The sequence below is a fragment of the Austrofundulus limnaeus genome, unplaced genomic scaffold (genome assembly GCF_001266775.1).
Source record: "Austrofundulus limnaeus strain Quisiro unplaced genomic scaffold, Austrofundulus_limnaeus-1.0 Scaffold263, whole genome shotgun sequence".
In the NCBI taxonomy this organism is placed as follows: Eukaryota; Metazoa; Chordata; class Actinopteri; order Cyprinodontiformes; family Rivulidae; genus Austrofundulus; species Austrofundulus limnaeus.
In genome coordinates this window covers 611,697-623,429 of record NW_013952665.1, presented here as the reverse complement: position 1 = coordinate 623,429, position 11,733 = coordinate 611,697, and the positions used below count along the sequence as shown (strand labels likewise).

At 37.4% G+C, this 11,733-nt stretch overlaps 1 protein-coding gene across 3 annotated transcripts; it reads left to right on the top strand.

The window, feature by feature from the left end:
• The first annotated feature begins 391 nt into the window (after positions 1-391).
• tmem192 (transmembrane protein 192) lies at positions 392-10,324 on the top strand. Of its 3 annotated transcripts, none has more exons than XM_014020693.1 (6): positions 393-519; positions 1,307-1,462; positions 1,905-2,166; positions 2,274-2,396; positions 8,270-8,375; positions 9,580-10,324. In XM_014020693.1, the coding sequence occupies exons 1-6, from the start codon at positions 490-492 to the stop codon at positions 9,692-9,694; spliced, it is 792 nt and encodes a 263-aa protein (XP_013876147.1). In that variant the 5' UTR covers positions 393-489; the 3' UTR covers positions 9,695-10,324. The 3 variants fall into 3 exon arrangements, with proteins under 3 accessions (XP_013876149.1, XP_013876147.1, XP_013876148.1); XM_014020694.1 differs by having other exon boundaries at positions 394-519; positions 1,310-1,462; XM_014020695.1 differs by lacking the exon at positions 2,274-2,396 and having other exon boundaries at positions 392-519; positions 1,905-2,001.
• Positions 10,325-11,733: the final 1,409 nt, after the last annotated feature.

The following is an 11,733-nucleotide window of genomic DNA, read 5'->3' as shown; positions in this document are numbered from 1 at the left end:
ACTACACCAGTTTTAGTTAAAAATGCGGATTTAAGGTAACCACTCTAATATTTAATTATTAAATGTATAATTTGAAAGTGTGGAATTTAATTTTATTTTGGGAACTTTAAAAAAGGGCCATTCATATCGAACCAACTGAAAGGTAGAATAAAGCTGTGACTGAGGTTTATTGAGGCCAGATTAGAAATGATCTATTTGTGAACGGAGAACAGTCAAATATAAATAATATATAAATATAAATTCTCAAAATAACAGGCTGATATAACTCGCCTAAAAGCAGACATTTTATGTAATAATAAAATTACAGAGAGTGAAAACCCACATCCAGTCTCACGAGTTACACCGGAACTATTAGTCTAGGAACGAACGTTTAACGGGGAACGGAAAGAAAATAAGGAGGAACCGGAAGTTATCCACTGTTTAGGAAGTGGAGTAATGCCTGTTGTTTCACTTCAGTTTGCATTTCAAAAGAGAGAAAAGTCGTAACATATGGACTCCAAAGGACCTTCGCTTCGTCCAGTATGTACTTGTTATTTAAGGTTACTGTTTGCCACGACCGTGTTGGTTTTATTTTAGTCAAATAGCCTCAGAGCCAGTGGTGTTTATCTGATAAAGTTGTTAGCATCACGACTGTGGCGACATTTTTACATCACATGATCTTACTTATGGCAGCAAAGAAAGGAATCAAGGCTTTTAAAATCCAAGTTTCTTTGTCAGTATATTGCGTTTTTCTTTCTTTTTGTTGCTTGGAGTGTTTAATATATTAGACTTCTTCCTGTGTGTAGTGAAAATGTTTTTAGTTTGTCTTTCACTCACCTTACAGGATCTGAAACACTCAGTACATGTTTCTTAGTCACTCTTATGTTGATTATCTAGCACTAAAATACTTCAAGTAGGCTTACAAAATCAGATTTAGTTTTGTGTTTGCACTGTAATCATTATTATTTTAGTTAAAGTGACCAAGTTTGGTTTGTATCACCCCGGGGAAGATTTATTTACCCAGGTTCGTCAAAGTCAGCTTTCTTCTCTAATCCTGTATTACTCTGCAGTTTTGAAATATACCCTAAGGGGACATTTAGAAACTTATCTATTTTTACATTAGAATTTTTTGCTTTTTAAGGTGCACTTTATTGGTCATGTTTTTTTTTAATTGAAGAGCTTTGCTCAGTTGCTGAAAATCCTGGTCCCACACCATCAACACACAAGTTATGACAGGTTCCAAAGTCAGTGATGTATTTATTTAGCCTGAGAAAAAGAGAAGGAAGGCTGACTTGTGGTTTAGTTACTCAACATATGTTAATCTCAGCAGGCAGGACCGTCTGGAGACATAACTCAGAGCACAGAGGAAGACTCTTTAGTAGACGGCCCACTGATCTCTGCTGACGCCCTCCACTCTGCTATCAGGAGAGAGTTCCAGCCCGTACCAACAACCTGTCCTGCTGGCCTGCTGGCCCTGCTGCATGTATGATCTCAAACTTTACTGTTCTTACTGCCAAGCTTTCTATGCTGTCAAAAGAAGAGTCTTTAAAGACGAAAAGACAATATGTTGCTTTTTGAATGCAATGCTTTGTTTTTATCTATTAGTATATTTTACATGTGTTTGTTTTTGGACTGTTAAAAAATAACTTAAGCAAAACTATAGTTGGTGTTTTTGTAATTGTTGAAATAGGCCACGTTTCATGAGAGGCATTGACATTCATCAAATAAATGATAAATAATTGTTAATTTGTTTGACTAAAGTTGCTGGATTCCAGAAGAGGCCATTGAGCAAAAAAATATTACTTTTACCTGAGTTCTGACTTTTTCCTCTAAATTCTGATGTTTTTTTTTTCTCAGAGTTCCGAGACCCTAATTCTGAGATGTGACCCACCATCTGTCTCCTCGTGTTTGATTTTATTCCTCAGGTTCTGTACGTGGTATTGTCGACATGTGTCGCTCTGCTGTGCGTGCTGAAGTTCGGCCAGGAGGAGGTGTGCGTGAACATTCTGGACGGCGTGCAAGGTGACAGTGTCATTGTGTTCGGGAAGGTGTTTTTGTGGGTGCTGATGTTGTCGTTGAGCATCTGGATGCAGCATCACCACAGTCGAGTCCGCAGCAGAGGATACCTGCAGTTTTACAGGCAGACACGGTGGCTGAAACAGGTGCCATTCACTGTACACTCAATAGGTACAAAAACACTCAAATCACAATGCCATAAATCAGTTTGATACTTTATGTGGAGGCTTGTGTTCGCCACTAGGTGGCAGTGAAGTTCTGTCTTTTTTTATGAACAGGAAACACTCTGGTGCTCTCACTTCTGGCCATGAAACTACCCCAAAATATCCACATCTACCTGCTGCTCAGCATTCTGGGATTGGAGCTTTTGGTGGCTGCTTCATTTCTGATCTGTTACACGGGTAAACTGTTAATGCTTCTTTTATAAATATATAGAAGGCTTGAAACATGACTGTTTTCCAACAAGGATGAGAATTGAAAGTGCAAAGAAGAGAAAAGGACATTAAACAAGTAGAAATGTGCAAGTACGTTCACTGTTAAAACAGCCTTATGACAAAAGTTTAAACTGTATGACTTCACCCCACTATAGCAGCAAGAGTGGTATTTAAAAAAAACTGCAATAGGTAATTGGCTGCCAAGACTCATAGCAACTCCTTGTGCAGCATGGCACTAGACTGGCAGTAAAATAAAATAAAACCAGGTTAATTTATTGCCTATGCATGGAAAATATTTTGCCTGAATGTGTTCAGTCCTTAAAAGGAGGTAACTTGAAATGCACTTTTTGACTTCAGTGACTGATTCCTCAACAACTAACAAACAGCAGCACTGCAAATCATGACAGTGTTCATGCAGCTCAGGCCAGGGACTGTGTGGATTATTATCACCGTCTAAGTAGTCAGCTTAGTTAGATTAGTCTAAATCATTTTCGTCTGATAAAAGAAATATCACGCCTGACATAAAATGTGCAGAACAAACTTAAATGTTGCTCATAGTTTTCCCTTCAAAGTTCTGTTTTAATCTGGCTGGCCACAAACGCCTACGTTTGGTGTCTGATCATTCTGGAACACCGAAGACTTCCTCTTGAGTCATGATGTGTAAATCAGCCAGTAATGTTGCAAGTCTTCCTCGCAATCTGACTGAATGTGGCAAACTTCTCTTACCAAGTTTTTTGATAATTTAACAGAGCAGTATGATGTCACAGTATTACCACCAGCATGACCAACTTCCAGTTTGATGGCACCACTGGAAAACACTCAACAGTACATATTTATTCACAGTTTAATGCCACTTTTTTATATCTTAGTGATAAGCTTCGTTCACATGAGCGCACTCTGATACACTGAGGTTGTTTTTTTATGACTAATATAATTTTGTGTATCAGGGTAAGATAATTATTTCATGTTTTTATTATGTGTGTGGCCCTGTAGTTGCTTAGTCAAAATAACCTAAAACTGGTCATAATCAACTTTATCAGATGTATTCTTTTTCTCATACTGGACTTTTTTCACATAATACGATTATTTATCTTCTAAATAGCATCATAAAGATAATGTAGAGTCATGATATTATTGTTTATATTTCTATATAAATAGTTCGCATTTAATGGTTGGCCAGCTGAGTTTCAGTTGATCAGTCTGTTTTCTACAGAGACACAGCCTGCAGATTACATTAGACACAAATACGCTCACTACCCCCCACTCTATCTGAGCAGATTTGCATCACAACACTCGCCCGTCCCTTTTGTGACTCAACAGCATGACAATCAAGCATTCAGCTCCCTGTCCATTTTGCTTCTGACCCCAACTTCTCTGGATGACGCCCACTCCTGTCTGTGTGTCTGCTGTCAGTTTTCTTCTTTTGTGCTGAAGATCGGTTAAGTTTAGTTTAACTCCGTTCAGAAAACTCAGTGTGGTTGAGTAGTTTAGTTGAAAATAACAAAATATCATAAAACTCTGCTTTTGTAAAACAGCCTTATAAAACGCTGCTTTTAACCCCTTCATTTAAAGTCATGACTAGAGGGACAATGAGAAACTGGAAAAGTGGTTGATTCTTTTAGTTTTATGTAAATTAAATGACTCCAACAAATCAGTCCATCAAAATGATCACCAGGTTTGTGTGCATTCTCACATTTTATCTTCCCAAACATTAAAAAAAGTTGAGTTGAATTAATTCAGTTAAATTAAAAATAAAAAAAGTAAACTAAATTCCTGATTATATTTTGTCTTACTATAAAATTTTGTGGTCACACCACACACTTATGGTCTTTTAAATCTTTTAAACCTGTAAACTTTAAGTGAAACACACCAAAAATAATAATAAAAAAAAAACAAACTCCAGGATCTTTATGTTCTTAGAGTGTAAAATGTGAATGTGGTGAAACTTACTTTTCATTCCTTTACTGAAGAAAACACCTAAAATGCTTGGATGATGTCGCTCATTATGTGTTTATAAGATTTATAAAACAAAATGAGGTGTTTTTTTTTACACATTTTCTAATAGTTTTCAAGTTTAAATTTAAATTCTTGGTATAAAAGCTTCAGAGAGGATTTTTATCAGCAGAGTTTATATAAAACTTGCAGATTTACTTTTTAATTCATTCCTAAAAGGACCATACATTTATTTACCTTTTTTACAAAGCTTTTAATGTTGCCTTTTATTAAAATGCTAAATGAATCATTTTATGTTAGATTTTAAGATTTTTTAAGACATAAATCCATGCATTTTTAAAAATAAGTAAACCCCAAAAATGATACATTTTGGGTGCTTTCATGTGATGAAAGATTTTATTTCTACTTCTTCTGTATTAGTTTCTTATCTCAGAATCCATTTTACTTGTTTGAACAATGATTGACTGTAAACAATGACTTTTTCTAAACTTGGGTTTAGAAAGCTGACTTCTTCCTGTGAGTGCGAAAAACTGCTGTTTTACGATGCCCCATCACAGGATATTGAAAATGAACCGTCTGTATTGAAAGGAAATCCAAATTAAAGGGGCGTTTGGCAGCTAAAGGGCACAGATTGCAGGCGGGGATACCAGTGGACCGAGGAGAGAAGATAAGAACCACCGAGATTTAGGGTTTTAGCCAAAGGGTATCTCTGCCCCTTCCACGTGCATTGTCCCTGTGTTTACAGTGTTTCTGATCCAACACGTGGGTGAGGGGGGCTATGTTGGCCCGCCACATTCCTGCTCAGATCAGTGCTCTCAAACCAAACCACACCACGCAGTCTCACACGCTCACTGACAGATGCAGCTTTGAGGTGACATCATGCAGATCATGGAAACAAAATGCTTTTACCTGAACTGAAACCCGAGGTCTCGATCAGCTTCTCTTTGAAGTGCACGCTGATTGTTAAGTGTGTGTGTTGTTGGGGTTTTCTGTATGTTTCTTTCTTCTTTAACACGAGTGCTCAGTCCTCTGTAGAGCTTCATACACATCAAAGCCTTGCCACGGCCTTCAAAGGCTCAGCTCTTTCTCTTCTGCCTGCTCAGAAACTTTTTTTAGTGTAAGCACTGCAGGGCACATGGTTACACACACACACACACACACACACACACACACACACACACACACACACACACAGATGCTGACACAAATTCAGACGTGGAAAAGAGGAGTTAAGACCCAGTTTACATGTAAACAATCTTCTGGAATTATTATAAGTTACTAAAGCTGTGAAAACGTTACATTTATGCAGTCATGCTATGATGGCAATCTCTGTAGAAAAACTTAAAATCTGCTGGAGTTTCCATGCCAGGTCTGTAGCTGGTGGTATGATTGTTGCATGTTTTTTTTTTTTTTTTTTCACTCTTCAGTTTCCAGTTACAGGTCAGCTCAGTTTTTATAGAAAGGGAGAAATGTGCCTCTGCTGACCCAAGAGTTCTGTCTCAAAAGATTTGATAAATTAAAAACTTCCATTCTGATTCAAAAAGTTTTGATGTCAGAGAAAACAATGTTGTGTACACACACAAAAAAAATCAATAATAATGTGTTCACGAAAGCTTTATTCTGTAAATATACTTTATGAATATTAGTCTGTCATCGTTCAGAACAGCTTGGGTGTTCATGTGTCTAAAGTCATTTTTGCTGACAAAAGCTAGAAGGTATTTTTACATCTTAACTTCACTTTTGACACAACAAACACTATCAATCCCAGATCTGTGCTGCCGGGAACGATCTGTCGATGCTTCTTTTTTTTTTTAAACTTCACTGCGTGCAGACGTGCTAAGTGAACGCACACGCGACTTGCAGTTGGAAAGATTACAATTTTGATGATGTGAAGCGTCAGCTGTGTTCAACAAAGCTGTTCAAATCAACACCAACAGCAGTCAAAATAAAAGTTTGAGGATAATTCAACTCACTAGCAAAGGCTTCTCGTAAAATAGCTTTTTGATTGACAGCTGTACCAAATTACAGTTCAAAAACCTCATTTGCTTGAAAGCTTTTATTCACAATAATGCCACATAAAGCCTCAAAAATAAATCTACACTTTGTCGCTGTGTTGAAGATATTCATCGTTTGTTACGTTGGCACATCTCCTTTATCAGAGAATCAAAGCCCCTTTTTCTGATTCCTGTTTGGAGTCATTTTTTAGACGTGCAGTTTCAAACGGGAGTTCGTAAAACGTGCTGCCGTTTGATTGTGAGCCAAGCTAACCGCTAACATCATGTACAGTGATCTGTTTCAGACTGACAGAGTGTCTTTATGAGTTCAAAGATCTGTGACTCAGCTGCATTCTGAGCGTTAGCTTTGAACAGAGACCAAAATTAGAGATTTAATCCACATCTTTCGACATTAGTTCTTTCATTTCATTTAGGAATGCCACGTGTGGATGTCTTCAGGCAAATTTTCCTCAGACCAGGGGGTGATTTGGTTTTATTGTGAGAATGCTCAGCGGAGGAAGGGCAACACCCCTCCCCTCAAGACTCTCATAATATTGCCACAGATTATGTATCATTTTTTTATTTCAGTTTTTTTCTTTTTTTTAATTACTTGTCAGTCTTTGTACCCACTGGCTTCCATTTTTTCCCTCCCCCTGTAGACAGCGGCATTGTGTGTGGTGCCATTAGCTGTTAGCACCTCACCAGTTTCACTCTTGTCACCTGGAAACGTGCTCTTTTAGCTGGTTGATTGAAGCGTCTTCAGATGTGAGGAGACCAGTTCTGAGTACTGTCTGACCGGACTTGTGAGAGTCTCTAACAGGAACGTGTGAAATTTGTCACTGGCTTTACACTTTTTTTTCCTCCATCCATCAATTTTCCTGTCTGGTTTCAACTCTGCTGCATGACGAATGAATGAATTACAAATTACTTGTGAAGCTCCTTTCTTTAAAACTTTTGTAAAACTTGAACTTAGAACTCACAACAACAAAAATGGACACAGGATAAACTACATTAATCTCTATAAATACTAATGTTGTAGATGACATGTTATATTGAGCGTTGTAAATGTGTTACTGTACACCTTTTAATGCTTAAAAGCTGTTTTCTTCGTGCTACAATACATTATTTTTAAAAATTAATTATTAAAATGCAGATAGAGCTTTTTTAAGTTAAATAGTTTACATTTACATTTTTAAAAATATTCTCAGGAGACTTAAAATGTAGAAAAACGGTTTGATCCAAACAAACCTGAGGCAATTTGTCTAATTTTTTCACCAAAAATGAACAAATTCACAAACATCAGCTCCATTATTTCTGTTTTTAACACTTTTTGCGACTCTTCTTCCTCTGCATCTTTTGGGATCATTGTTTCTTGCTGTAGCTTTGTTTACATGCACACAACACACACACACACACACACACACNACACACACACACACACACACACACACACACACACACACACACAGACTCAGGCCTCATTATGCAGGAATGTGTAGCATTTCTTTGGACTGTGTGTGTGAGAGAGGGGAGATGCTGAACTGTAAATAGTGCTCTTTAGGGTCCACCTGATAATTTCTTTATCACAGTTTGAAGTGTGTGCTGGAATTTTTAGTCGTCACCCCCCCCCCCCCCCCACCCCCCCCCCCCCCCCCCCCCCCCCCCCCCACCCCCTACTGCGACTGCACCCACCTTCCACACAGCCCGTGTTAACGTGCATGTTTATGGTGTCAGAGTTAGAGGTTTGAGTGCAGGATACGGCAGCCCACAAGTGCAGGATATAACAGCTTGTGTGTGTTTTTAGGAGAGGCGGAGTCTAATAAAAGAAGTGTGCTTCTTTTCTCCAGTGTTTGAGTTTCACCAGTTAAAGGTCTTTTCTGTCTGTGTTTCCAGTCAAAGTGGTGCAGTTCAACAAAGAGCGAGCTGCACCAGACGTGAGCCAGGAGGACCTTTCACACACCAACAGTGTCACAGCCTCTCCGGCTGAAACCGGTTTCAGGTACGCCTTTTCACCGAGACGCACACTTCCAGTTTATTCATCAGTCCAAAAATAAGGCCTTAATTAGCCTTAAAATGTCTTAAATCAATCTTTCAGAAATAAATGTTAACACATTGTCAATAGGATTGATGTAATTCATCTCAAATATTAAAATAACTGGTAACTTTTTTTTTCAAGTATTCACATGCAGACATTCCCCTTTGACATCACTTCCTGTTACTTCACATGCAAATATCTCAACAACTGTTCATCTGAACAATGTGAAATATGTTTTGTAATATGTTAATAATGTTGTCTTTACAACAATGTGTTCACTTTTCTTACAAAAAATTGATGTCACAGGCACTTTAAGGTTTCATCTACAGTAAATTGGGGTTTAAGACCCCACTGTGGGTCCTAAAACTCCAAATTTTGGGTCGTTAGAGGATTTCCAGAAATTAAATTAAGTTTAAAACTGACTGCTAAGAATGTTTCTGCTATAGATATGGATAAAACAATTGATCTATTTGAATACTTCAACCAAAAATACTTTGATTCATGAGTTTCTGCCAGTTTTTATTTTTTATTTTTGTCATTTGGGTTTATTATGAAATAGGTCTTAAATTTAATTTCACTTGGTATTAAAAAGTCTTAAATTTAAACTGTAGGATAAGTGTTAGCAGTGTCTGTTTTTTGTATCCTCTGCAAGCTTTTTAAATTGCCAACATGAACTGAAACACACAATATTAAATATTTTCATGAAAGGTTGGTGATGCTTTAGTTTAAATCAATCATATTTCTGTAATCTTTGAAATATTACCTTCCTCTAATTCTGTTCTCCCCTTTGTTTACATTTTTATATTATACAGATATTTGACTTTTTGAGTTATACAGACATAGAGTTCAGTGGCTCTGTCATATTTCAGCAATAATTTAAAGGAAAGTGTTTCTGCTCATCAATACAAATTTATGAATTAAACTTATTTTGACATGACTGTTCTCTACCAGAAGGAGTATGTCCCAATTTCTAAAACAAGAGTCTCTGAAAGGTTTGATGTATATGATTAAGATGTGAATCATAACCACTTTATTATAGTTGATTTTCATTAAACTAATGAGTTACCCTCATGTTGTTATGGTATATATTTGGTGTGTTTATACCAGATTCATGATGATTTACTTGCTCAAAGACACAGAGATATATGCTGTTTGTTTTATGTTACAGAGGACCCACCAATCTGGAAGAAGTGGTGGAGAAGCAGGCCGACCTGATCGAGTACCTGAAACAGCACAACACGTTGCTGAGCAAGAGGCTGCTGAACCTCACTGCTCAGCACTGACCTCAGCTCCACTTCCTCCTGTAAACCAGGCGATTGCTGGCTGCAGCCGCAGGAGAGAAAAAAAAAGTTTTACTGCTCTGAGAGAAGAGCTCAAAGACTAAAAAAGTAAGCTAATGCACCTGTACACACAGACTGATCCAGCTCCTCTGGAAGGTACCCTCACCTGAGATGGACTGATAACGCTGCAGGAGGTGAACCGAAGGCGGAGGGCTTTTCAGGGGAAAATGGGAGATAAAGAGAGCGGGAGTCGTGGGTCACGAATCAGAGGTGAGGAGGTTTTATCACTGACTCCGGTGATCTGTGGACGCTGCTCCTTTTGTCACTCTGAATGAAACGGAGCAAGAAGCTCATCTGCACAAAGGAAGGACGGGTTATCTGAATCAAGCAAGCAAGATTAGTTTTATCTGTTGAAATGTAAATTTTTAAGTGTTTTTTTTTCCTCCTCATATTTCAGCTGCCGTCTTTGATTTTGTTTGTTACTAAAATCTAATAAAATGTTTAACTATTTTATTTGTGATACCACTGGTTCTGACTGTTTTATGAGTATGTATCTAATACTGCTGTTATTGCCTTTCTACTACTGTATTTTAAATTTCAAAAACACACAAAATACGAAATCTGTCTCTCAAACCTTTGGTGTTTATTCTAATTGTGATTCTGGCGTTTGAAAAACAGGAGTGAGCTGGAATGGTATCATTTCCTCTGCAGCTTTAACTGAACACTCAGTCCTGCAGATATCACTCTTTGGTTTATTACAGGCTTTCAGGTCAAATAGTTTGTAAATAAAAAAAAAAACTGGGTCTTAGTCTTTCATTTTGATGCTGCGTGTGCTTAAAGTCACACAAACTAAGCTAAATCAATGTAAATGTTAAAAAGGATACAAGACATACATTTTTATTAAAATTACAGTGTAATCTAAAAAACATTTGAAGTGCAAACATACATTATAAACACATCTGAACACTATACAGGCATTTCAAACTCTTTGGTCCATGTATTACACAAATATAAATGATAAATATTGTCTCCTTGCTCCTTTCATGGTTTGCACTTTGTTATAAAATGTTCTTCATTCGCAGGCTTGATCTGACTTCGAGCAAGTCCTTGTAGTGATACGTGATCATGTCTCTTGGGAGTCCCATATTACTCTTTCCACCTTTGGGTCCATTCGTCCTGGTACGGATCCATCCAGGTTCACATCCATAGTTTCGTCTCCAAGAGACTTCAGCATCGGCCTGTAATAATAATAATTTCATAATAAACTCTGTTTTAGTGTCCTGCACAAGTTCAAAACCCCTTTGGGAGTAAAATTGGCCTGTTGATCATTAGTGGGATTTATATCTGACCCCTTCTTCCTCTCTGCACCCCTGTTCTGCATGAACAAATATCTTTCTGCTACTAATCACATCCCCCTCTGAAGTGCCACCTGCCTGCAGTGTAATCTGGCTTTGTTCCACACATTGTGCAGCTTAGCTCATAAAACTCTGAAACACTCAGAAACACATGTACGAGTGAACACACACCTCAGGGGAAGGGCACTCTGGAGTGTAGAGGCATGCATCGCCTGTAAGGGCAGTGATGTCTGTGGTATTTTCTCCTGAGATTTAAAACATCTGAAATAGAAAAAAAGAAACAGAACTGATCAGGCTTTGATATCTATCAAGCATATTAAGTTCTAATTAATGTAGGTAATTGTTTTTAAGTAGGACTGGCTTTAAATGAAATATAAGATTGGCTTCAAGTTTCCTGGTTACACAAGGGGGCCGAAAATCAAAATTTTGCTCAAGCCAACGGTCAATTTCTGTCAATATTTATAGAAAAAATGTTATATTACAAATTATTCTAATAATATTTCAAACAACCCTTTCCATTTTATGTTTTATGTAGTGTTTAGAAAGCTAATAGAAAAAGACACATTCATTTCTCATGCCTTACACTCTGTCAACAACTGTTTCATTTATTATTTCTTGGAGATACATTTTATCACAGCAAATCGGGTAATAAAAAAACACAAAATCAATTCTTTGTTGCTCGTTCCA

Coding starts and splice junctions, on each gene's coding strand:
- tmem192 (XM_014020693.1), top strand. CDS start 490: ATGGACTCCAAAGGACCTTCGCTTCGTCCA. Junction 2,167..2,273: donor ATTCACTGTACACTCAATAG/GTACAAAAACAC, acceptor TTTTATGAACAG/GAAACACTCTGGTGCTCTCA. Junction 2,397..8,269: donor ATTTCTGATCTGTTACACGG/GTAAACTGTTAA, acceptor CTGTGTTTCCAG/TCAAAGTGGTGCAGTTCAAC.